Raw genomic sequence first — 26,515 nt, forward strand, 5'->3', positions numbered from 1 at the left:
TGGGTGTGCTGGGGACGGGGGAACCAGCCCGGTGCGTTTGCCCCCCTCACTCTGGGCTGTGCGGTAGCTGCCTCCTGCCCTCGTTTTCCCCTAGAATGAATGGGCAGAGACCTCGGGGGGTGCCCCCCCAGCACCCGGGCGGCCCCGCCCCCTCCCCTAGGCCCCGCCCCCTCCCCCGAGGCCCCGCCCCCCGCCGCTGGGGCGGGGCGGGCGGCGGGCGGCGCTTTGCGACGGCGGCGCTTGGCGGCGGGCGGCGGCGCTTGGCGGCGGCGGCGGCGGGGGGCGGCCGGGGGCGGCCATGCTGCTCACCGTGTTCTGCCTGCGCCGCGACCGCAGCGAGCTGACCTTCTCGCTGCAGGTGGACGCCGACTTCGAGCTGCAGAACTTCCGCGCGCTCTGCGAGCTCGAGTCCGGCATCCCGGCGGCGGAGAGCCAGGTCAGGGCCCGGCCGTGAGGGAGGCCCCTGGGGGGGGGTGGGCTCCGGGCCCGGCCCAGCCGCGGCTGTGTCCCGGTGGAGGGGGGGGGGGGTTGGGAGCAGGCCCCGGGGCTCCGGGAGCGGGCGGGAGGCGCAGGGCCCCCCCCCGGCTCCGAGGCGGTGCGGGCAGCCCCCAGCGGAGCCCTCGCGGCCCGGGCCCGGCTGCGGGCGGCGGCTTGTGCCGGGCAGCCCGGGGACAGCGCGTGGCTGGCTGCAAGGCAGGGGCAGAGAATCGGGGCCGTGGGGGGGTTGTAGAGGGGAGAAGCTTTGGTGGAAGGAGAGCGAGTGCTGAGGGCAGAGAGGTTCCTGCCTCCCTACCGGCCAGCTCCCGGTTTTGGGGCTCTCCTGCATCACGGTGAGCTGCCGGCTCTACCTCTGTTTTGGGATAACGAGGGGTCGCGTCCTTCCCGTGCTTCTGTGCTTACTTTTGCTGGGAGTTTTTGCTTAGAGCCTGTGCTCTGCTGTGATTAAATTGCTGCAGATTTCCCATTACACAGACTGTACGTTACATGGATCAACCCCGTGCTTTTTGGTAGCACCTTTGCTCTCGTTCTGCCCAACTGACTTCTGTGTGTGCATTATCATCTTTCCTTTCTTAGCATTTTCTAAGCGTATGTTTATTGTTCCTTTATCTACCCTTTCTGCCCGGTGTTTGTTTAGCGTTCTTTGGACCTTCGGTAGGAAGTAAGTTGTGAGACTACAACTTACGGGTGAAGTAGCTTGTTGTGCAGAAAGATTTTGAGTGCCCAAACCACCCCCCACAATAAGGTAACAGTGTGGGTCTGGCTACAGCTCTTCCTTACCCACAGCACGCGTCGCTTTGTGGGTATGCCATTGGCTTCCCGGCACAAAGGGGAGATGTAAGGACCGTGCAGGGTGGAGCAGACCACAAAGGGTTAACCGAGTCCTGTTCTGTGATCTGCAAAATTAATTCTGGGGCGGAGGTGAGCGCTGAAGCACTTGGCTGGTGTTGTGGTGGATCGGAGAGTGCCGGGAGATAGCGGGCACGGCGACTGGTGGGCTGTGCTGATAAGAGGAGTTGCAGCAGGGACAGCAGAAGGGAAATAATTCAGCTCACTGTGGTTTCCTTCTCGTGACGTGGAGGCGCCTTTTCTGGAGAAGGAGAGGAAGGCTGTCGGCATTCTTCTGGCAGCGGTGTTATTTCCTTCATCTCCTTCCCTTTACGTGCTGTGTGTTCCCTGACCTCAGCTGCCGCTGCTGTGCAGTTCCAGCTGAGGCTGCTGGGCTGGGGGACACGTCCCGAGGCATGGCACGGAGCAGGCTGTGACGGCTGGGATCACAGCGCTCAACCTTGGGTCTTTCTCAGGATTTATAGAGAGTGTTTCTCCAGGAATCACACATTGCAAGCTATAGATGGCTCAGAGCCAAAACACAATTAAAAACTGGACAGGGGTTCTGTGCTGGGTTTGATTTATGGTTGCTGGGGGTGTCTAGCCAGTGGTCCAAGGCATGGTGGTGCACTGAGTCACCCGTGGTGGTTGCTTTGCTGTCAGCCTCGTAGAAGTCCTCAGCTATCCCAGCCTGCGGACTTGAGATGTGGGGCAGGTGAGAGGAGACAGAGAGGAATTGAAGTGGGTGGCCGGGGCCCTCAGGGTGTCCCAACAGCAGAGGCTGAGAGGGAGGTGGGTGTAGCTCTCCTGCATAAACCTGGGGGACCATGTATACATTGGGTAGGATTTATAGTCTTTGTGGGTTTCTTGTTTAAAAGAGCAACGTTTTTGCTGTACGGATTTTGTTTTAACGACAGCTGATTACTTGAGTGGGGTTGATTGCTCCACAGAGACATTCTACCCAACACCACTGTGCAGAATCCGGCCAGTGCATGATGTTGGTGCCAGCTTCCCTACCCAGGTTACCTCCAGAAGGGCTCGTGTCTGGTGCCTTGGCCAGCTTACAGGCTTGCTTTCTGAAATGTTCTGCAAAGCAGGTAATCTAAAGTACAGCAAAATTAAATCAGTTTAATTCCACAGCAAAGTGGAATGGGTCAAAAGCACATTAAGCTGTGCTGCTAATCGATGTGGAGCGAGTGCTGGGCACTTAATTCATTGTCTGAGGTGTGAAGGCTGAATGCTCATAAATCCAGCCCATGAAGCAAGATGACAGAGGTAAAACCTCACTTAAACTGATTAGCTCGTGTCTTCCAGGCCGTCTGCACAGAGAAACTGTCATTTAAGATTTGCGCGTGCAGCTGGGATTTATTACAAGCTTGCTTTCTCTGCGGACAGCAGCGTTGCCGAATCAGGTCGGGCAGGGTGTGCGTGGTAATGTGAGAGGATGCACTGGGACTCCTCCCATCACAAGCTAACCTTAATAATGCTGGCAACATCTTGCAAACCACCAGAGCAGTGACTGAATGCCTTAATATAGCTTGCAAATGGATCCATGTTTGCTTTGAAAGGGACCCAGAAGCCAGTTGAGTGCAATGCCATGGATTTTGTGAAGTGTGTAGTGAATGAGAAGATAGAAATATCATCTTTCTTTTGATGATATTGAAATATCATCAAATTTATCCTAATTGCGCGTATTTCTCAAATCCTGGTTGTTCTGATTGCTACGTCATACGTGGCTATTACTTTTACTTCCTCTGTCTTTCTTACTTTGATGCCACCTCTTACAATGGATCTCTGCGATCAGGGAGCAGGAGTTAGGATTCTGCGTAATACTTCTGAGCCGATAAAGTAAAGCAGCCAAAGTGTGCAGCGTCTTCCACACTTCGAGGAAGACGCGCACTAATTGTCTTTTTGGATCTTCAGCGTGCTTCTGCTGCTTGCGATAGCATCAGGCAGCATCGCAGCCCGTCCAGGCGAGTACTGTGAAAGCGTCTCCCACGTGGCTCTGCCAGTCCCAACCTGCGGCAGACCTGTTGTTCCTGAACCAGCCTCTTCCAGACCAGGGAGACGGTCTTGCTAAATTACATGGCAAATGTCAAATTGGATCGTATGCCCAACAGGGTTAGGCTGAGTTCTCCAGCACTTCTTCCTTTGGACGTCTGCCAGGGGTAGGAGGCTGTTGAGCTGATCTGCCTCGTCTCATTGTGCTTTGATGAAGGCACAGAAGCCTTAATGCCAAACAGACACTGTCTGGGATGCCAGAGACATGTCTTAAGCAGGAACTTTTGTTCCTTTAAAGCACATCTTTACTTTTATGCATTGTGTTTTAACTAAATGGCAACAGTTTTGTGGAAGCAGAACATCCTGGTTCCTGTGCTTGGTGAAGTCAGTAACTCCTCTGATGGTATTCATCTGCAGTTACTGCCTGTTGAAATTTCAAGGGGAGCACAGGAGTAATTGAGGACATCTGTAGGTATTACAGAGTCTAATGTTAATTGAAATGTTTCCATGGTGATTATTCATTTTTTTTATCTCAATATGTTTTTATATTTAACCTTGTGGACCTCTTGTTAAGTTATATTATGATAATAGGAAATGATGTGACTGTGTTTTATAGTCAAAAGAAATTAATTCCTTGCCACAGACTGATTGCAGATTCAGGACTGGTATGTTTGGGTGCTAAATCTTTGTGTCTGGATGGAGTTACATCACTGAAGTAAAGCAGAAATCTCTGAGCTAATCACTGAGTTCCCTGTAAAACTGGTTATTCTGGGAACCATGTTGTGGGTAAAGGTAGAGATCACTGATCGGTAGACCGTCTGGTCCGGTCTCCCTCCTGATGGATGCTGCCTGCACAATTGAGGCCTTGGCCAAGAGGTGCTGACCTGGGGGCAGATATCACTACAGAAAGCAGCCGTGACTTGGGTAATAGAGATTTGATTTGGGGAACGTGTGGTAAACAGGTCTGACGCAAGGCATTCTTTCCTTTAAAGATTTTGGCCTCTAATTAAGAGAAACCAGCCCTTCTCCGAGATGCTGGCTTTTGAGAAATGGTTGTTGGGTTTCGGTGAGACCAACTCTGGGTACCTGTCCAACCACTTATTTGTTGAGGTCTTTCTGTGCCTGAGGCTGAGGTGCTTTGGCAGGACTTGTCTGTGCCTGTGGTGAGAATTGCACGCCTTCTGTTCTGAAGCTTGAGGTGGGCCCAGAGGAGCTGCTGAAACCTTTTCCTAAAATACAAATACATTAAAAGCAAGATCCTGGTCTGTTTTGTCATGCAACTTGTTTTTCCTTACGTTCTCTCCATGAACAGATAGTCTATGCGGAGAGGCCTCTAACTGACAACAACAGATCTTTGGCCTCCTATGGCTTGAAAGACGGGGATGTGGTGATTTTGCGACAGAAAGAGACCGTAGAGCCACGGCCTTCAATCCGTTTCCCAGGTGAGAAAGGTGGTGGTAACGTTTCCTCCGAGCATCTGAAGAACACCTCGCTAGACAAACTGCTTAGGAAGGGAGGGTGGCTATAACTGAGGTGGGGGACTTTCAAAATTAGCAAAAGGGCTTGTTATTTAATTATTTTTATTCTAAGCAAGTGAAAAGAAAGCGGGAAAGGATGGAAAAACAAAGAAAATTCAGAATAGCAGATTGCATAAAGGTATATGAATTTTCATAGGACTGCCTGTTCCCTTCCCGTTCTGTGGAGTGGTGTAATAAGCATGCGCACGGTGTGGCTCAGACACATTAAGAGGCTCTTGAGATGTGTGCCCTGAATTGTGACAAATACCCAGAGAAGCTGCATCTTAACAAACCAAGTTATGCAGTCGTGCACACGTGCAAGAGGCTCCTCAAATAATGTGAATGGAGACCTGGTCCTGTCTCTGTTCTGCCTTCTGCAGTGAGTCCTAGCAAATCCACATCTTAAAAGTATGACCGGAAAAGAAGGATTGCTGGCTGAGAAGGGCTTGGGAGCACTGGCTGAGGATCTCGTCCTCCTGCCTTAACGGGAGGGTTGGTACCTGCAATGCAGCTCTGCAGAAATGTTGCTCTTTTTTTCTCTACTTCTTTTTTTTTTTTTTTTTTTTTTTTTTTAATCTGAGAGATTCAGAAGTGCCTTAGAGACATCAGGTTTAGCCTTGTAATCCCTCTGTGTGGCATTCACATTTGTGAAGCTGGAAATAACTAGTCTGTGATTCAAAAAGTGCAATTCTAGGGGTAAAAAACATACGAGGTAGAAGAATAGAGCAGTTACATAAATACATACTAGCATTCCTAACCCAGTAACCTGGGGATGTGGCAGTGTTTCTGACATGAATTGCTGTTCAAAGAATCTGGTCTAATATTGTAGCATGAAGACCAACATCTTTCCACGTTTTTTCCACTTTGTTTTTGGAGCAGAACTGTAAATAGGAAGTGCTGATGCATTTGACCTCTTTTCCCTCAAGGTCTGCCGAGGATAGACTTCAGCAGCATTGCGGTTCCCGGGACATCCACGCAGCAGCGTCAGCCACCAGCACAGCGTCTGCGTCCGTCGCCTTCCGATGCATCTTCGTTCCCTCAGGGTTTGGAAAATCCCGCATTGCTACGGGAGATGCTGCTTGCAAATCCCCACGAGCTGTCCCTGCTGAAGGAGCGCAATCCGCCCCTGGCGGAGGCACTGCTCAGTGGAGACCTCGGTAAGTTGGGTTTTTATCTGCGTGAGGCAGTTTTGAGTCTGTTTGAGCTCAGCTCTTATAAAAGGCAGCCACAGGTTTTTAACTAGCTGGGATGCTCACTGCCAGCTTATTGATGCTGCCGATAAAAGGTGCCAGCTGGGAGTACTGAAGTTCCTCTTTTTCTAACGAGACTATTTCTAACAAGGTGGGCATATTTCTCCTGCTTGGCTTTTTGAATAGTTTCTGTCCCCTACTTTGAAATATCAGGTGCGTGGCTATGTTGAGCTTCTGTGAACACAAGTGGCTCAGCTCCTGATTGTTGTGCTAAGACTCTCCGAATGCAGCTTCCAGTAATGGTGTTGCATTTGCTGCACTCCAGAGCCCACTAAGACCTCAGCTGGGAGCAGTACACTGTAAGACCATCTCTCCCCGTAGTGATTAGCTGCTATAGAAGTGGACATCAGAGAGCAGAAAGAGAACAAGTAAATGGTGTCTTTAGGGACCTTTTCCAACAGACAGATGTAAATGTTTACATTCCTCTTAATCTTGAAAGTGCTCATGTATTTTGGGCACTTCACGTGGCACAGTTGAATCCTAGTATGGTGTCCCTCATTTTCTCTGCTGATGGGTAGCTGATCTTGGTTTCTCATTCTTGATCTGATGGAAGCTTTGAACTCTAGTCCTCTTTTGTTATGAAAAGTGGTGTTTGGGACATTAAAAGACATGCTTCTAAACCTCTGCAAGCACCTAGTTAGGAAATAAATCCTGTCGAGCTTCAGGAAATGAATGATGTACCACCTAGCAGGAGACGTCTTCCTTTTCAAGGTTACATCCGAGTGATTTATCTCTCAAAGAACACTGGAAGGGAACTCACATGGATGTTGTTGGCTTACTGCATTTTCTAATTCTGACGTCAGCTCATACTCTTGTAGTTAAACAGACATCTGTTGTGCTCTCAATCTTTTTCCTGCCTCTTTTGAGCGTTGTGTCTGTAGTGCAGAAGAGAAGTTCTTCCTATCACCTTGAGAAGAATGTGCTGCTGCTGGCACAGGCCACAAGGGGCTAAGCCAGGCACCCAGAACTGGCTAATCAGCCAATCTGTTCTGTCTGGTATGCACATAAACTTTGATTCAGGTGTGCACTTTTAGTCCCAAAGCGCTGCAGTGGGATGTCAGAAGGAAGTGGCTTGATCTGGTTGTACTCTCACCACTTCGTAATGCTGCTGTCAGTGTTTGGGCACGAGTCCAGTTCAGCTCTGACTGATGTCCAGATACATGCACAGATACGTGCCGTGTGACTGTGCTGGATGCATCGCAGGCATGTTAGAGGACACCTGCTATACAGAAGCCTAATTAAAAACAAAACAAACACACAAAAACGCCCAGTGCTTTCCTGGGCATGTAACTCTCTTTGAGCCAGAGAGCTTCTGTATGGGAACTGCATTTCTTGAAGCAAAACCATGGCCTTCTGTGTTTACAGAACTTAATTTATTGCCAGGTCTGTTTGGGAATGTATGTGATCAGATACAAACAGTAAAAAATAGCCAGAGGCTATCCAAACAGTGGGGAACTAAAAAACATGCAGTTAAACTTCCTGAAGCAAGTGTCCCTCGTAGCACCTCCTGATTACAGCAATAAACATGCAGCTTTAGGGATTATAATGTCTGTGTCTTAGCCTGTGTTGCTTGGGTTTAAAGTAAGTTTTGTTATTTTTTTATGCCTTAGAATTTTGGGTTGCTTTTTGGTGAATCTACAGACAACTATTCTGTAAATAGTGTAAATTGTGATAGTTTTTGCAAGCTGTTCTTGTAGGTGGGCCATCTTATTGCAATCTCACTCCTGTCTCTGTCTGAAGTTTTTTCAAAATACATGTGCACAATTCAAATGAGAAGCTTGAGTGCAGGTTTTCTATTCCTGAGTTCTGTTCCAGGTGTAATTTAGCTGCTGTTTTTTCCAGATTTTTTGGAGTATGCTGTAGGCAACTCTTGCTGCAATAGAACAAAGAATTGCCATTTTAATGGCAGCTCTCAATTTCAAGTATTGTTGTCTCAGGAGTTTTTTTCTTCCATTTTTCTTTCACAAAAAGGATATGGAGAGGGAAGTTGAGTTTGACTGTGTCTCGATGTGTTTGGGTAGGAGAAATAACTCTGTCAAGTTGTTTTTCATCTCAGCAGGTTCCCAAGTTTGCCACCAATCAATCCTTTTGAGGTTCATCCACAGTGCCTCCAAATGATGCTTGTTGTGCTTGTGCTGCTGATTCTATCCCTGAGTGTGTGCTGGCATAAAAAGAGGTGCTTGCTGCGCCAGAACTGGATTTGTAAAGAGTAATTTCCAGTAAAAAGCATTTCTGTCTCTCCTTGTTACTGCAGAGAAATTCACCAGGGTGTTGCTGGAACAACAGCAGGACCGAGCCCGGCGGGAGCAGGAGAGGATCCGACTCTATTCAGCTGACCCTTTCGATCTTGAGGCACAGGCCAAGATAGAAGAAGACATCAGGTAGCAAACCAAAGCCACCTGCATGCTTCTGTTCGGAGGTCTTTGTGGCACTTTTTTTCCACAGGGTTCTTCCTTCCAACCTGGTGCTTTTTCCTTGGAGGACACAAGGAGTGTGTTTAGAGAGCAGATCCTGCCTTAAGAGAGCAATCTGCTCGCAGGGTAGCACTCTGAGCCACCTTTGCAAGTGAGAAGGTTGGGAATCAGGACGCACGGGTGCATCCCGTCCTTTAGAGGTATCCAGTTGAGCACAGACAATGGTGGCAGCACCGCTGTCCATGTGCATGATGTCTCAAGGCTGGGCCACTGTGAAACCAGTAAAGAGCTCTTGGGAAAAGCACTGAGCCAAGTCCTTGAGAGGTGCTATTCAGGGCATGTCTGGAACCTGAGAACAGAGCCTGTGCCAGTGTCTGAGCAGAGCTCTACAAAGAGTGGGGTGTTGCTTCCCAGCTGCCTTCGAGATACGGTTTTGCTTACTGCTAATTGTTTTGTATTTCTGGCTAATTCCAGACTCTGCATTTCACTGTTGTCAGAAGAGATCTTCCATAGAAATATGTTCTGCTCATTAGCCTTTGCTCTGTTTCTGTCTTCCAAATGTACTTGCACTGGGCTGAGACTTGATTGCTTAAATTGGGTGATAATTCCTGGATTTGGAACATGGCTGATGATTTTGTCCCCAGTAAAGAAATGTCTTTCTGATGCAGGCTCATAGTTTATCATAACCAGAATTAATTTGCAATAAGTCATTCTTGCGTTATAACTGACAAAGTGTTGGTACCGGATAAAGGCTTAGCATAGCGATGCAGAAAAATGTAATGCATAAATTGCATAAATTTATAGATAAAACATTGCTAGCAGGCACAGGAACACATTTCTTGCTCCATAGATGAGGGAGAATTGGGACAGATAAAGGTGATGTGCCTGAGGTTGTACAGCTATTAGGTAACAGTTCGGACATCTAGCAGTCCCCAAATTTCACAGCCCATTTAGTTTCTCTGGTTACTTGAACTCCTTGCTTAATCAGGTATCCTCTGCCTTAGATTGATCGGGAGCTCATGCAAGCATCACACTTTTTTGACACAAATCTCTGTCCTTCAAATGTATCTTAGGTGGACAGAGCATCAAGCACAGAGAAAACAGAAGTTCCAGATCACTGCATAACTGATTTAAGATTGAGTAGCAAAAGACAGTACAACGTGCAGCTCTTTGTTTCACAGGTATATGAAGCCAGGGCAGGGTAGCAGGGTGCTCCCAGGTGAGCCAGGTCACTGTTACCTGCTGTTAGCTCTTTCCCTGCTCCACCAAGAAACCGCATCTACCCATCCTGTTGTGGGAAGGCTACAGAAAATGGATGAGAGGAGTTTGCTTTTCCAGTCCTCCTGCTGAGGAGGAGAAGTGAGGTGGCATCAAAGTTGGAAGCAGATAAGGTTATTTCAGATGCAGTCACTGCAGATACCCATCACTTTGAATATTACTGTAGGGGCCATGATGAGCTTTTTGATAAGTGTTTTTTCTGTAAGCTTGAATTTGCAGCGAGGGCTTGTGCTTACAGTGGTGTTCTCACTGCAGTTTCGCTTATCTCCTCTCCTTGCTATGCCTGGAAAAGGCAAGATAGCAGGGAAACGTTGGAGGATTTTAATGTTCAGCTGCTGTGTGGGATTCCGGTGTTGTAGCTACTGGCAACATCTTCATCATATGCCCTCAGTGTTTGCCTCTTCAGAGTGACTAATAAATATGCAGGTTTTTTGCTTATAAGTCCTCCAGGTTAACTCTGTGGTGACAGGTTTTTGTTGCTGACACAAGGTTGTCAGGTGCAGGCGTCTCCAATGCTGTCGTGTGAGCTACACAAGGTGCTGGAGGGAGCAGCCCTCCTGGCTGTGGGGAAGCAATTTGATATCTCTGGATTAAGCCAAGAGCATTACTAGCAATCCCTCTGCTAAGAAGGCTATGTTTAGCTAATGAAGCAGTATTTGTTGTGGTTTAAAAATGCTGTTTGTAGCTGATGCAAACTGCAGCAGGTGGGATTACATTTGTAAACTGGAAGGATGTTTATAAGGTTTTGCTGATGGAACGTCTGATTTTTCTCTCTTCTCCACTAAATTCAGGCAACAAAACATTGAAGAAAATATGACGATAGCGATGGAAGAGGCCCCTGAGAGTTTTGGTCAGGTGGTGATGCTTTATATTAACTGTAAAGTCAATGGACATCCAGTGAAAGCCTTTGTTGACTCAGGTGAATTGCTGCTATTTTCATCTTTCCCTCACTAAGAGAGAGAGTACACACTCCAGAATTTTTGCCCAGAGTATTCCTTTTCCATTATAAAGAACTGTATTACAAGATTTTAAAGCACCTAATTAAAATTTGAGAACAGTTTGGGCTCTAAGGCAAGCAGAGTAAATTGTGGAGACGGTTTGTGAAGCAGCACAAATGAGTGCTTGAACACCCCAGATCAAGGCTCCTGTGAGAATTTCTGGTGTCTGATGGCTGCGATGCCAAAAAAGGTCACTGACACGTGTGTATCTTATCTCAGTTTACAGAAAGGGAAACTTTGCCCGCCTTAACGCTGTACTTCCCACCCATAGCTTTAAAGGGAAAGTGGTTGGGGCTGTTCCAGTTCTACCGTGGCACATACTTTACTGTCCATGCTGATCTCTGTGTGCAGACACAGTAAATTCAAAGCACTGTGCTTCATAAAAAGCTTTTTTATGCCATAATGCAGTTGCCTGATGCAAGCAGTGTGGTTTCCCTGCTGCTGAGTATAAGATCTTAAGCCCTTTCAGGAGTTTCTTTTATTTTGCAATGCCCTGTCAAGACTTAACATGAATTGTGTTGCTGGTAGGTGCCCAGATGACCATCATGAGCCAAGCTTGTGCTGAAAGGTGCAACATAATGAGGCTGGTAGATCGGCGGTGGGCTGGCATTGCTAAAGGTGTAGGCACACAGAAAATAATTGGCAGAGTGCACTTAGGTAAGTACTGGCATTCTTCTTAGGACAGCTTTAGCAGCAGTTTGTATTCCCTGCAATCTTGGCACCAAAGAGCACCTGATTTAATGCTGTATTTGTTAGAAACTCCTATGGAGTAAAATAAAAGTGCATCTGCAGTACGTTCATTTGACTTGAGCACAATAATCTGGTTTCTGTCTCACTTAATGCTTTTGTAATGGAATTACCTCTCTTTTAGGTGAGAGAGTCTTCAGCTCCTGCAGAAGTAGAGAAGCCATTCACTCTGGGTGCAAAAGCAGGGTTGATGTGAAGGAGCAGGGTGTCTCCTGTGTGGGGTGTGGCTGTTGGCCTGTGTGAGTTGCTCAGGAAGGGCTCCAGTATGGTGGAGTGCTTCATACTCCTCCAGGAGGAGAAGGCTGGCTGTGTTTGTGTGCAGGTTTTCTGGATGAGTGAGGATTGTCCTTATTGTCTGAAAAAAAATGATCCTCTTTACTGTTCTTGCTTAGATTTGTGCTCTAATGAGCTGTACACTGCTCCTCTAGCAGTGTAGCTTGGAGGCTTAGGTGAGCAGTACTTAAGGCTCTAGAGCAGATCAGCTTTGAAAACAATTAATTACCTCAGACAAATATAGACCTAATAGTCCCTGGGGCTTGCACATGGCTGGACTTCTTGTGACCAAAGCTGTATGTCAGAGCTCTAGCTTCGGTTTTACCCAGCACGTTTGCACAAGCCATTCCTAGGGGATGGAAGAGCAGAAGGTAATTTGTTGCACTGTAGGATGCAACGCAGTAACTTTTCTCCATTGTGTTTCAGCTCAGGTTCAAATTGAAGGGGATTTCCTGGCATGTTCCTTCTCAATCCTTGAAGAGCAGCCCATGGACATGCTTCTAGGACTGGATATGCTTAAGAGGCATCAGGTATCAACACTTGTTTTGAAACAGTTACTGGCTCTTCCAAGTGAAGCTCTAAGCACAACATAAATGCCAAGCCTGTGAATGTGTTAGGATTTTCTGGGGAGAGAAAATAGATTATTTTTTAGCCAGTTACAAAAGTAGTACATATGCTAAAGACATTGTGGATGGATGTATAGGGTGTCTGGTTGCTCCAGAGTTTTTTGCTCTGATCAGAAATGTTCAGAGCTTTCCAAATGAATGATTTATTGCAAAGCAAGTCCTGTAGGGTCCTTTACTTATAGCTGATGCTCTTGACCCACTTTGCTTAGGTGCTATGAGCTGTGCCCATTGAAATGGATCGTTTAACCTTGTTTCTCCTTTTTCTCCGGAAACTGGCTTACTCTTATGCAGGCCCCTGATGTCTTGATGCTCTTTCACAGTGTTCGATTGATCTCAAGAAGAATGTACTAGTGATCGGCACGACTGGTTCTCAGACCACTTTCCTCCCGGAGGGCGAGCTCCCAGAGTGTGCCAGGCTGGCTTATGGGGCCGGGCGGGAAGATGTGCGGCCGGAGGAGATTGCGGACCAGGAATTAGCAGAAGCAATACAGAAGTCCGTAGAGGAAGCAGGTACCATAACAAGCCCAGCTGAAATAAGAATCTGCATAGTTTTCTTGCTGTGTATCAGGATGTCTGTTGGCAGTCACTGAAAGGCCCCTTCTCCCTTTTCTCAGTTCCTAGGAGATGTAATCTAATGCAATATCAGTGAGTAAAAGGTAGAGAGAAAGGGGCTTTGTTCTTGCTTGTGGCTTCTAATTACACCTATCTTTTCCTTTCTGTACAGCAAAATCTGTCCACATGAAGGCATTCGGGGGTGCTTGCTGTTCAATTTGTGCTCTCCTTGCAACTTTCTACCAGCTCTGATATCTTGGTCTTCGAAGGTGTGGAGATAAGTGATTGTCTCTGGCACCCATTCACCTGGTTCAAGTTGTTGTGCCTAGTCAGGGACATGACTCAGTTACGTTGTGTTTTAGCAGCCTCACATTGGGTCACTTGTGCTGACCTCTGCAAATCCTGTTCCTAATAGCTACTGTATATAAAAGTAGGGGAGCTGTAGCAGTAAGTCCAAATCTTTGGAAAGGAGGAATACCAGCCTCAGCAACTATTTGGGTCTTAAATGTGCAGTGTCAAAGTACATCTGTGCCTGGTTGCTGCCCCTCTCTGAGGAGCTATAACTAAGCAATAAGTGTTAACTTGTAGCTCATGCCCACCTGTTTCTTTTCCAAGACAAAGTAAGTTCATGACAATTTTTAGGAAGTGTGCTATTTCAGCATTTTTGCCTTAGAATGGTGCTTGTGCCCTTGGAAGGTAAACTGTTTTTCTTACTAAAGATTACTGTTGCTCTAAATTTCAAAAGCAGCAGCAGAATTGACATCCTAATGTATACCAGCCATAAAGATGGTCTGCAAAGAGAGTTTTCCCCTCCTCTCCTAGTTTTGTTCCCTGTTACCCTGGAATCTGTAAGCTGCACAAATCAAGATGGTCTGGGCTCTGGAAGATATTGGTAACTGCAAATTTTAGTTAAATGGAGATGCCAAAATAGTTAAAAGCTGAGCTATAAGCCAAACTGTCTGAAACTCAGGTTTTCCATTTAACTCCTCCCTTAACTTCAGCATATGCTTTTGAAAAAAAGGAGAGATTAATTTCTTTATGCCAACTATTATGAGAAGCCATAAGCAGCTCAGAAAGTGTATTTCTTAGGACTTTTCCAAAACCGTTAAGGATAGCTTTTTTTTTTTTTTTCTTTTTAATGCAGGTGGGAAGATGTTTGAGTTTACTTTACTTTTTATCCTTAGAAAGTATTGCACTAAGATTCTGCTTTCTGTATGCGAGCAGAACACATAATGGATCACGTTTAAGCTGATAAAGTTGATTTATTCAGTGGTTTTATTGCTATTTTTTCAATTATAGCATGCTTCTAATTAGACTTGAAGTCTGATAACATTTTTTAAATATATATATATATAAATATATATTATAATGCACTGTTGTTTTTTTCTTTAACACTTCCCACTTGCTGCTTGGTTGTCCAAAGTGTAAACAGTGTATTTTCTGCAAATAATCAAGGGAAGCACAGGATTGTACTTAACAGTCCCACTGAACAATATTCTTCTATGCCTGAAAGTTTTCACAGATATAAAACCTCCAGAGGAAGGCCAGTCTTCAGTGTATTGTCAAGAAATGGTTTGCATGTTTGACTTTCTAAACCAAATTAGAATGCTCATTAACTTAAGTTGTAGCAAGTGAAGAGAAAAAACAAGGATTTGATCTTGCTCCATCAGGTTTTGACATACTTAAATGTCAGACTTGATGGCTTGGGCTCAAGTCTCTTCACATAACCTGGAAGAGAAAATGTAGCAATGTAAATGTGTTATTCCGTTAAAATTCTGAGCTTGATGAAGACAAGGGTGTTTTTTGCAGTCTTCCCCCATTTCAGGTGAGTCTTTGCAGACATAGTTGGCTGGACTTAGTTCTCTGCTGAAAGAGAGATCAAATAAAAAACAAACCTCTTGGCCTGAAAAATGTGAGTCTTTAAAGTCTTTATAGTTAAAGCAATTTAGGCAAGTGCTTTAAAATGAAAAGTGTCTTAAGATGACTTGCAGCTACTTAGATACCAATACTGTTCTAAAGACCATGAGGCTTTGTTCAAGCTAGTCAGCAATTTGCCATTTTCCATTGATACTGAGCCCTAGAGGAATGTAAAAGATTTATGAGAATAGGAAATCTATTTTGTATGTTCACTTAATACTTGTAGAACACTAATGCACAAAATTAAGGTAGGTCTTGCTTAGATTGACTCTCTGCAAGCCTTGGACCTTTTACAAGTCTCTGACTTGCAGGCATCTTGTTAGCTGTATTCTGAGATATCAGACTATTAACTTACACCCTCTTGCTCTTTTCTAAAACAATTAACTGCTGCTAGCTGGTACCAGAAAAAACAAGTGAAAGAACAGTAAACTGGAGAGGAAGAGAGAGAGAGAGAGAGAACATAATGCAGCACCAAGGAAACCCAGCTTCCCACAAGGCCTGTAATTTTTCGTAACAGCTTGAGTAGTACAACAGAAATCACTGTACATTTGTAGACCATTAAAGTTCTCGTTTTGAATGCACCTGGGTTATTCTTGAGTTTTATTTAATCCCTGGAAACCTACTTTTGTGAGCCTCATGTTTTCTGTCAGCTGACTTCCTGGTGTTTCAACACCTGTGGAAAGGCAGCTGAGATGGTAGCGAGGTCATGGTTTGTTTTACGTGTTTTAATGTGATCTCCTAGATTCTCCATGAATGCTTCATTTATGTTTTGAGCGTTCATTCTTTTCTGCCAATATGCAGTGTCCTCCCCACTATCACCACCCCTCATAACAACCTGGTGATTATGGAGGATTTACAGAACTGATAGTGAAACTACAATTGTCTTAGTAGGAAGCATATTGAAGTAGCTTACCCCATATGCAGCTTTTCATCCAGACAGCCTGGCTATAAGGCGCTGCCTCCACATATGCAGCTCAGGCGTTTCCTCATATAGAGAGGAATTTATCCCTGATGTTGCACTTTGTGGAGAAGAGTTCATTTCTGGTGCTAGCTGGATCAATATCCTTAATGGAGTTAGGATTCAGCTCCTGTATATATCCTGGGAGAAGGATGACAGCAAGTCTCGGAAGGATGGTGCTGAGGAGTGCTTGGCAGAATACCAGGTACTTCTGCTGTCTAAATGACTACAATTCCCTGATGTTTGACTGATCAGACTCTGTTTTTTGACTCACTGGGTCTGTAATCAGTTCTGCTTTCTCTCCAAAGGATTGGCTTGGAAGCAGGGAACATAATGCTACCACATAGAAACAGGAAAAGATCCCTTCTGGTTGAACGTGTATCCTGTGTCACGAGTCATGAGCCTCTCAGCCACCCTTATGAAAGATGAGCAGTCTGAAAATCTGCAGGATACTTTCAGATTTTTAATACTGTAGCATAGCCAAGTTGTAACTGCATTAAGACCAGGTGTGTGACCAATAGAAAAGATTGCTGTGGTATAAAATAAAGCAGCAGATGCACAAAGTGTATTGATCAGAGGTGTGGTATCGCAGTATTTAGTGCACCTTTTTATCTAATAGAGAATAAAAGAAATGGGTACCTGAGGTGAAAAAGACCTAGAGCTAGTGTGTGGTGCTACCAATAGAGATCTGTACTTCGTCCATTCTCCATGGGGAGGAGGAAGCAGTTGAGCTGGTTTGACTTCTGGCTGTCTGTTCTTTGCTTTGCTCTTCAGTGCCTCAGGGAGTATTCCCTTTTGGGATTTCTGCCCTAGGATCTTTATGCTTCCCATTTGCAGCAAGCCAGCGTTTGCTTATCTTGTCTTGCCTGTGATGGCATGATCCATCACAAGGCAATAGCCACTGGGAGCACAGTCTGAGAACTGTGCCATCTCAAACCTCATTTCACTTAAAGTGGCTCCTGAATGCAGCTGTACAGAGAACAATCTGGTACAGTGCTAGACATCTGCCTTGTGCTGCATGTATTTTATCAAGTGTGTAGTATCACCCACATTGCATTGGACCACTCTGCATTGTAGACAATACAGAACAGCCCTTCAACTGTTTTTCAGCAGAATTATTTTTGACTCGACGTAATGAATTACCTAGGCAGAACTCCTTTTGGAAGTTGGCAAACCTGAGGAGCTCCTGCTGCTCATGTGCTGTCTTTGTGGACAGTTGGGAGGGGAACTGCAATGTCGCAGGACTATAACCATGCATGTTGTGTGCTTTGAATGCTAACGCAAGTTTGGTGTGTTTGTTTCCTAATCCAAACAGAACGTCAGAAGCCTTGATGCATGTAGTGTGTGTTTACTGCAGCTGGAGTGGGCCACAGACCAGGTATTTATAGCCATCAGTTTGTAAACTTTTACTACTACATTCACACTACCTGCAGCAGGACTGTCCTTACTTTAAAGTGTACTGGGGAGAAACCCACATGATGTGAAATTACCAGCTCCTCCATTTAAGAGCGTGGAAGAACATTCGACCTCACTTGGCCAAAGGCAGCAAACCTGTGTGTTGTCTGTACTAGGAAAGGTGGACCCTCCTGTTCATGTGAAGGAGAGCCTTACAACTCTGATTTTCCTTTCTGTGCTCTCCAAGCAATGCTTGGTGCTTATGTAAACCACTTCTGTTTCTTCAACCTGAGCTTCTGTCAAGTGGTCATCCTCAACAGAATGAATGAACTCCTTGACAGTTCAGAGAAGTCATTTACACAAAACAAACCAGCATGAGTCCCTGCTGAAAGCTCTGTCCTAATATAAAATAAAAGTACATTTGGTGAGCTGAAATGCCATTGTGCTGTTGTATGTGTACTGTTTTCCTCAAACAGTCTACTCGTTAACGCAGCAGTTACATTAGAACTCCCCCGAGTCACTATTTGGGCTTATCTCTGACACAAGTATTTTTAAAAGATTTTAAAGGGTAGGGAAGTATTTGGTCATAGTGGACTCTTAACAGTTTTAACTTAAACAGATACAGTTCAACATGTAATAGCTACATGTGCAGATTAACAAATTGAAATTGACCGGTTATGTTAGAAGTCAGTAATTCCAGAGTGTTTGCGTTAGATCTGTCCTGCATAATTATCTGGTCTGAAATGAAAGCAAGCATGTTGGTTGTGCAATTATGTAATACTTCTAAAACCTTGCATTAGCACTAATGTTTGAATTTGGTGATAAACAGCTGTCTTTTGACTTTAGGAGCCTGTGGACTCCTCAGTCTTTTGGGGTTCTGTATTTAAAGCCTAGGAGGCTGCCTGCTTCTCTTATATCAAAATTGCTTCAACATAGCCTGTTCTTAGAGAAACCAATTGGCAGCTAGTTCCCTTCCAGCTTGACAGCAAACAACATTATGTTGAAAAAGAATGAATAACTGACAAGTAATTTTATACCCACAATTTCAATTCAAGCTGACAAATCATATGGAGGATGTTTGCTGAACTCTGGATATCTTGTTTTCTAATTGTTACATGCCTTAACATGCTGAAGGGAAAAAAAAAATAAAGATAACTGCTCTGTACAGCTAGAAGTTTTCTTTGCTGCTGTTACTGCAGCTGCACTGATGAGAAAGTAATGGGGTTCTTTGGTTTATGCTCTTGATTAAGGAGAAACTTATGGCTAAAAGAAAACCTAAAGTTCTTTTCAGCTTGAGCAAGCCATCTGGGAAGCACCCCTCTAACTACTGTGTAGGTATATCCCATTGAAGCCTGCTTTCTGTATCACCAAGAGGAGTTTGGATCTCTCTCTCCTTTGAAAAATGCCCTTTTAAAGGGGATGCTGGGATTTCATCATCATCTCAGTGACTGCAGATATATCTGCTCACTTTGAAATGTAAATGTCCTCTAATTGTGAGCTCTTTGAGCACCCTAGAACTGGCTTCTTGTCTTTCACTGCCAGTAATGAAGTGTCTGCAGCTGGAACGTAGTTGCTGGATTTGCACTTGGTTATTCTTGGAGTATTCAGGACAGTCTGTAACAACTTCTTGCAATAGCTAATGATATGAATGGAGCGGTGCTCTGGTGAGTAATTTTCAAGCTGATATGCAAACTGTTGTCTTAGCTTCTATTCTGAAGGTATAGATACTTGAAAATCATGGTTCTCCTGTGTTCTAACTACTTCTTTCTTTCTGTCTTATGTATAGAGAATAGTGACAAAGAAACTACCTCACTGGAAATGCCCTCATTACCAGCTTCTGATGGGTTTCAAAATCCAGTCCAGTCTTCAGGACAAAGTTCTAAGATCTGTAATCCCACAAATCAATTACTTGATCGTTCTGTCTCTGCCCCTGCTTCAATTTGCTCATCCGAATCTAGCCTCGCAGAGCCCAATAATCCTAGAGCCGTCAAGTCTTTTGAGTCTTCAACTGAATGCCGGATAACCCCAGAAAAAGAACATCCTCTCTTATTACAGCATCTTTCCAAAAACTCTTCCTTGGCAGATAACAAGCCTTCTCTCCAGACAGGTGAGGTAACTTGTTGCAGTCCAGCTTGCCCTTCACAGAAAACACTCAAAGAAACATTTGCTGACAGTCTAATGGAATGTAATGCTAAAGAACAAGGCTGTGGTCAGGAACCTCCTTTGGAAGTGAGGGAAGAAAATAGTTTGACTAACACTGCTAAGCACGGGCAAATTGAAGATGTATCTCTGTCTTCAGAACAGGAGGAACAGAAGCAAAAGAATGAGCTTGCCATAGACCATCAGACATGCAAAGAATCAGAGAAGCCTGAACAGCTGGAGAAACAAATTGTCACAACTGACCCAGAGCTTTCTTGCAATGTTGGTGGGGTTGAGAAATCTGTTGTGGAAGAAGAGGGCCATACAGCCAGCCAGCCAGCAAATCCTCCTGCAGAAACGAGAGGAGATGGACTAGAGAAAGCAGATCTTCCCTGCATGAAAGGGAGTATCCAAATGTCAGCCTCCTGCAGCTGTATGCATATGGAAGTAGATGTAGTTGAGCGGTCAGTAGCTGAAGTGCACAGCTCAGCAAGCAAGCAGAAGCAGCCGCCTGAGAATGGAAGTGTATCTGAGCTGAACTCAGATGCCTCCTCTATGGAGGTGGAGTCGTTGAAGTCTGCAACCTCCTTGAGTGATCCAATTATCACCCCTGATATGTCACAGTCCAAAAGCACCAGTGAAATTCCTGCAAAGTATAATGAATTGTCCAATGAAACAGCTGAAATAAGTTCTTCCCCCCACAGCATCCACCAACAGGACACGGATCCAGGAAGACCTGTAGAAGAGCCATGTTTCTCTCTAGCAACAGCCTTGAAAGAGCTTCACAAACTCCTGATCATCAGCCGTAAAGGAGAATGTAAACTCCTTGCATCCGAAGTCTCTCAGCTGGAAATGGTTCACAAAGAGCAAGCGCAGCAGAAGGGTTTTTCTGAAGACGAGCAAAAAGGCTCACATCCAGACGGCCAGAAACTGAGTTGTTCCTCCGTTAAGGGGAGGTCTGAAGGTAGAAAAGCAGAGGGGAACCGGCCTTGTGATTCTGGCACAGAAAACAACCTTGGGTCTATCAGTCACGTGGAGTCAGCTATTGGAGAAGCTGCTTTAGAGATTCAGGAGTTTTCAGGTAAGAGTGATTTGATTTTAGTGACTTCTGCAGTGACATCTGACCAGCAACAGAGCTCTGAGCAGGCTGAGATTTTGGCAGAATGTAATCAGAGTCCAACTAGTCCAACCTTGGAACAAAACACATCTATTTCCTCTGAAACTGCTTTGGATGAAGATGCACCACAAGATGTTCGGGCATCATTAACAGGAGCACCTGGGAGAAGCAGCAGTTCTCCTGAAGGTCCGTGGTCATTGGGCGGGTGTGAGGAACCACTGCTGAGCCCACTTGCTGGCTATACTGAATTTCCCTTGGCTGCTTCTCCACCACCTGCTTTCCCTGCGGCTGATGTTGATCGAATCCTTGGTGCTGGCTTTACCATGCGAGAAGCTCTCGAGGCTTTGGAACAAGCGGATGGAAATGCAGATCTTGCTCTTCTCATTTTGCTCGCCAAGAGTATTGTTGTTCCTACGTAACTACGGAGGAGGTAGCTGACTGGGGTGTCTCTTCCTTTAAAGGACGTATCTAAATTACACATTACAATGTACAAGCAGAATGTTGAGCCAGATTTTTTAATTCTTTGCAGCCAAAGTAACTTGTCTTTTCAGTTTCACTTGTTAGATTTGGCCTTTTAAAAGAAAGAAATCGTCCTAGCATTGTGTGGACAAGATAGCTTTTAATTATGCATACTGGATTAAAATTAATGTTTTTATTTAAATGTAAAATTTTAGAATAAGCTCCAATGTTATGAATAAAAAAGCAGAAGCCATTAAGATCACCACCCTGTCCAGCGCAAAGCAGATTGTGAAATAAGTTGAACGTGTGTGTGTGTGCTGCCAATGGCGAGGCACAGCACGTGGTGTTACAGGACATGAGGTGCACACTGAGTTTGGTATGGTGCAGGCGCAAAACACCGCTTTTCTAAATGTACTTTGTGGGTTTTGCCAGTTTTCTCTCTCCTACGCTTTATAACCAAATGTGTGTGACGCTGATGAAACATTTATGGCAGCTACTAAAGGTTACGTAGGTGCCCACAGATGTGTAAAACTTCACAGAAGGAGTGGGAGGGTGTGGGGTGGTTTTGGAAGCATGTTTTCGTGTGTGCGTGGGGAAAGCTGATGCCTGCTTTTGCCAAACCCTTTTATGCTTTTGGGCCAGTGTGTTTAAGTTTACAATGTGGGGATAACGGATAGGGAGAATAAGGGAAGGGATAGAATTTGGTGCTACCAAAATTAAGAGATGTACTAACTTATTTGAGGATATGCTGATATTAATTGGAGGGGGGGCCGGGGGGAGGGAGAAAGGAGTTGTTTGGTTGTTTTTTTTCTAGCCTTGCCCACACCACGTTCCCCCCCTACAAAAGAACAAGCTCAACTGCTGCAGGCAGAATGTTAATGATGAAAGTATTTAACAAACCAACCATGTATTATGGCTCTTAATCCCCCTCTACCCATGGAAGATGGATTCTCTATGCACTGCATGGGGGTGTGATCAGAAGAATGAAGAAATCTGCTTTGCACTAATTCATCTTGATGTTTGGGGGATCATCAGCCTCTCAGCTGTGGAAATGCAAACTGCAGAAAGTCTGTAGCAGCTGATGGGGTACTAATTTAATACCTCTTAAAAAGTGAGGGCTCCTGAATAGGGTTTATGAAACAAATGCACTTGACATGGCTTCTGCATTATAACCATCGTGGCCTTCCAGGAAGTCCTTGGTGAGTAGTAGCCTGTCTGATTAGGACTCACTGAGGCTGTGTTGAAGCCCTTTCCAGATGCTTTTTTTATTTTTTTCTTCTCCAAGTGAGCTACTTCTTGGTTTTCTGCAGAATACTCCAAAATACTGTTGGGGCTGGGGAAGGGAAAGGAAAGCATGGTTAAATATGATACCAAATTTTAAGTAGGAACTTTTACTTAATCCCACTTGCAAATCTCTGAAGTGGATTTTGTGTAAAGAGTTCATCTTTAACTTTCTGCTTTGAGCTAAACCTGAAGTGATGGATCAGCAGTGGCTGGAAACATGTTTTGTTCATGGCTTTCATTTGTTATCATTGTCTCAGGCCTGTCCCTGGTGTCTTGTTCTCCCTGTTGCTTAGCAGGTTTGCCTGTGTGTATGTTAGGCTTTTTTTTATGCAGGATAGCTTTTACAGACAACACCAGTTTGGTTTCATCTGTGAACTTGCAGGTGTTTCTCATGTCAGTAAGTGGTGGTTGTCAGATTTTTCTTAAATGCTCGGGTAGCCACGAGATCCTTTATATTCTAAAGAGCTTTAAGGCATTCCTCTGCTGAATGGAGCTTTTGCTCAAGTTCTGGAGCTGGGCCTGGGGCTCCCAGACACATTTAGCTTATTTCCCACTACTTGTGGTGGCAGCAGTAGTCATTGTGCATGTGTTGGAAGCAGCGTTTGGCTGTTTGGGACCCCCTTGCCTGAGCAGCATCAAGTAATTCACTTCAGGCTCTGTTCAAAATAAGTTACTGAGGCAAGACTACAGCTTTATGATCTTTACCATGCAGGTGGTAAGAGTTTACCCATGATTAAGCTTTTTGAGACTTTCCTTGTAATGAGCACCCCAAATCAGTGAAAGCCAGATCTGTAAAGGGTAATGCTTGGACTGCTACAGGAGTACAGACATTGTCATCAGATCTCTCCCTAGAAGCTTTAGGAAATAAGATAACAATATTAGTCCCGTTTCCGTATGGTTCACTATCAAAAGCAGCAACATGAATGAAACTCCCAGCTCTCGGATCCAGAGCATCCTCAGTCTAAACAGCCTGTTTCTGCTCCCGATTCACACCATGGGTCTCAGTGAGGTGGTCCTTGGAGCAAGCCCATCTCTGGAACACGCGTACCAGAGATGGTGAGTGCACCGAAGGCACCAGCTGCGGGTGGTTGGCCCCCCTGGATGCGTCAGAGCTGAATTTGCACCCTTAGCCTGCAGGTTCATTTACTGCCAGCTTCTTTGAAGCATCAGATGTTAGCCATTCAATGTTATACCCTTTTCATATTTACACTTTTATGTTTTTAGAAGCAATTGCTAATAGCTAGAGAAAGTACTGCTGCTTTGCACCAAACTGGTTAAAGGCTCTAGTTTTATGGCCACGTTTACTTAGACTGCATATACAGAATTTATGCTATAAAAGCTTTAGAGCATCAGCCAACTTGCTTCAATGCTCAGTTTTATTCTTTGTCAAATATAGTTTGAAATCTGCCCTTCTGCCAAAGCTGTAAAGAAGCATTTATCGATACTGCTAGAATTTCCTGGGTAACTTCCTCTGAACTGCTAGAAACAAAGCCTGACCCCCCAGTTGATTAATATTTGTAAAATTATTTTATATCAAGTTGGTCCAAGCCTGGTGATCTAAATCTCTTCATTTCACAGAGCCTTGCTTTGAGTGAATGGTTATGTGCTGCTAAATTAGAGAATAATTTTGGCTTTTCAGGAGTGAGATTCATGTTAGAGAAAATCTGGGCAGTGGTGAGCATTTAAGGTCAAATAAAATGTAATAGTGAGTGCTGTCTAAAAGTTGTCTTCCGTTTTAATGTGTATGTGTCCTCTCTGCTTTATGCACATATCCTTTGCTCAGCTTTTAGCAATCCCTTAGCTGGTCTCTCTGCTTACCTGTCCAACAAAGTGGGAATATTCATATTTAAACGGGGATGGCAGACTGCTAAAGCTTTTTGGCTAGAATGGGGGAAAAAGGTAATGCCAAAAGCTGTTTAAATTTCTAAAGGAGCTAAGTAAATGTATTCCGGGCTAAAGTAACACTCTTCACACCCTTCTCTTAACCTCCTCATTCATCGATGTTACAATATATTAACTGTCACATCAGTTTAGCAAAATGATTTGACTATGGAAAGTCTATCTGTAGAGAATAAAGCAACATTCAAGCTGCTTCATTAAGATGCTAGTGCCTGTGGGGACCCTACTGGGTCTGTAGAGCTTGTTTCTGGGTATTTCCCAAAGCCACTGTGGTCGTGTACCTTGCCATTTGGTTTTTGGGAGGTATTAATTTCCTTAAAGATACTGAAGGAGTTTACTTGGCTTCTTGCTGAATGCCTATTTCTGTAAATGAGGCTCTAGGTAAGTTTAGTGATGTTCAGTGAAATAACATCTGAAAGTCTCTGGGCACAAATCTGTCTGACAAGAGGAGGAAATATTTCCTGGTGACAGGCATGTTTACGGGCCGCTGAGCAGAGCTGCGCTGTGCTGTATTACTGTGACAATCTCTGCCTTGTTGCTAATTATGTTCTATGTAGACACTTGGTCTCAAGGACTGTTAACCTTGTACCTCCTAGATACGTTCCTTTCTTTCTGTCCTTGTCTCTCCCTCTTTCTTGCTGTCTCCTTTCCTCCGAAGTAGCAATATTTAAGTGTACTTGTTGGATGCTTAACTTCCAGATGGTAAGTTTTCCTTAAAACACTATGCCATTTATCAGTAAAAGGAGGAGAATATCCTAGAGGTTTCTTCACCAGACTTGGACTTCTTGCCACTCGGCTCCCCAGAACTCTAACGTGAATTCAAAGAGGAGAAACCAAGAGGCCTTTTGCCTGCCTCTCTCGGAGGTCAGCTTGAGAAATTGGGTTGGTTTTGTGTATATCATTCCCTTATGAAGCGTTCAAGAGATTTCTTCCTGCACTGTGTAGACGTAGCTTAGTCTGTGATCCAAATGTGTAGCGGTTTGGGTTTCTCTTTGACTGATGCTTTTTAGCTTAAGAGTTTTACAAACTCACTTAAGGAACTTGAGGGAATCAATACTCAGGAATCCTAAAGCTGGTTGCATTTGTGTCATTTACTCTTCTGGGCTGAACATACTGCAGTTGTCCTTGCAGACTGAAGGGAAGTGTGGTTGTGTCATCAGAAAATGGGATGTGGTTCTGCCCAAAGTAATACACACTTGATTCTTTTTTGATTTTTGTTTTTTAATATTGGGGGACTGTTTATCAACAAAATTGATGTGTAAAAATTTGATATTTAAAAAAATGAATAAACACTTTATCATAATGTTGCTTGATTGGTCTGTCTGTATTTCTGAAATCACCATCCCTACACTGAAATCATTCTCAGGCCATTTTCTCTAAAGCCAATAGAATTTCCTTAACATAAATGTTGCCATTTGAAATATAATAAGTAGAAATCAATGGTTAAAATGGTTGCAGTTCGCAGAGGCTGAGAGCAGGCATAAGAAATTCAAATATTCCCCTTCTACAGAAATAGGTTGTTGATTCCTTCAGGCATGGCTTGGAAGTAGAAGGGTATAATATACAATGTAGGGTATAATATAAAATATATAATATATATTATATATATAAAATATAAAATGTTAGGGTATAATATAAAATGTAGCTCTTGGCCACAATACTATTTGCTGGAAAAATGATTTGCATTTCTATCCCTATAAGCTCCTCATGTAAATTTTAATTATAAATTACTTTTTAATCATTCCATTCCCTTAGCGTCATTTAATAGACCAGGTATAGGAACTGATGCAGAGAGGTGTCATGTGCAGCACTAAGCTGTCCCACTTGGTTTTGGAAAGGGGGAGAAGAGGATTTTCCTCCTCCAAAACCTGTAGCAACATTTGTCGCAACATTTGTCTCATGGACCAGTAATTCCTTTTTCTTATCTTGAAAAGCAGATGCACTCCCCTTGAGAGAAGGACTGAGGTTTTTGACCATTAAATCTCATGCATCTGGAGAACAGTCAATGGTATTGCAAGATCAGCAGACACACTAGAAAAATAAAGGGTTATGAATCAGTTACTGTGACAAAGCAGTTCTAGTGCAGTGGTTTCCTCCTCACGTGCCTGACATGTTCGGAGCTCTCCATGTGATGCTGTTGTCATTATAGATGAGCTATTTTATGTCACTTAATTATAAAACTATGCTTTTAATTCTGGTCTTAGGGTGGGAAAGGTGAAGGGTTTTAATGTGTGCACTGCTACAGCCCCATTCATACATTGACCAAAATGTTGATTGCATTCCCTTGGAAGATAATTAAGGACTAAAGAGTGTTACTGTCTGAAAATTATTTTGAGGACTTGAGCCTTGTCCATTCTGCTTTATG

The 26,515-nt window shown here is 44.3% G+C and overlaps 1 protein-coding gene across 4 annotated transcripts; it reads left to right on the forward strand.

The window, feature by feature from the left end:
• The first annotated feature begins 268 nt into the window (after positions 1 to 268).
• On the forward strand, positions 269 to 25,447 carry DDI2 (DNA damage inducible 1 homolog 2). Of its 4 annotated transcripts, none has more exons than XM_084300096.1 (10): positions 269 to 436; positions 4,640 to 4,769; positions 5,771 to 6,001; positions 8,349 to 8,475; positions 10,578 to 10,705; positions 11,313 to 11,441; positions 12,231 to 12,334; positions 12,751 to 12,940; positions 17,173 to 17,235; positions 19,039 to 19,155. In XM_084300096.1, the coding sequence occupies exons 1-9, from the start codon at positions 299 to 301 to the stop codon at positions 17,187 to 17,189; spliced, it is 1,194 nt and encodes a 397-aa protein (XP_084156222.1). In that variant the 5' UTR covers positions 269 to 298; the 3' UTR covers positions 17,190 to 17,235; positions 19,039 to 19,155. The 4 variants fall into 4 exon arrangements, with proteins under 4 accessions (XP_084156222.1, XP_084156221.1, XP_084156219.1 ...); XM_084300095.1 differs by lacking the exons at positions 17,173 to 17,235; positions 19,039 to 19,155 and adding exons at positions 13,155 to 13,251; positions 15,294 to 15,480; XM_084300093.1 differs by lacking the exon at positions 17,173 to 17,235 and having other exon boundaries at positions 19,039 to 25,447.
• Positions 25,448 to 26,515: the final 1,068 nt, after the last annotated feature.

This window comes from Netta rufina (assembly GCF_964035555.1).
Source record: "Netta rufina genome assembly, chromosome: 22".
Taxonomy (NCBI): Eukaryota; Metazoa; Chordata; class Aves; order Anseriformes; family Anatidae; genus Netta; species Netta rufina.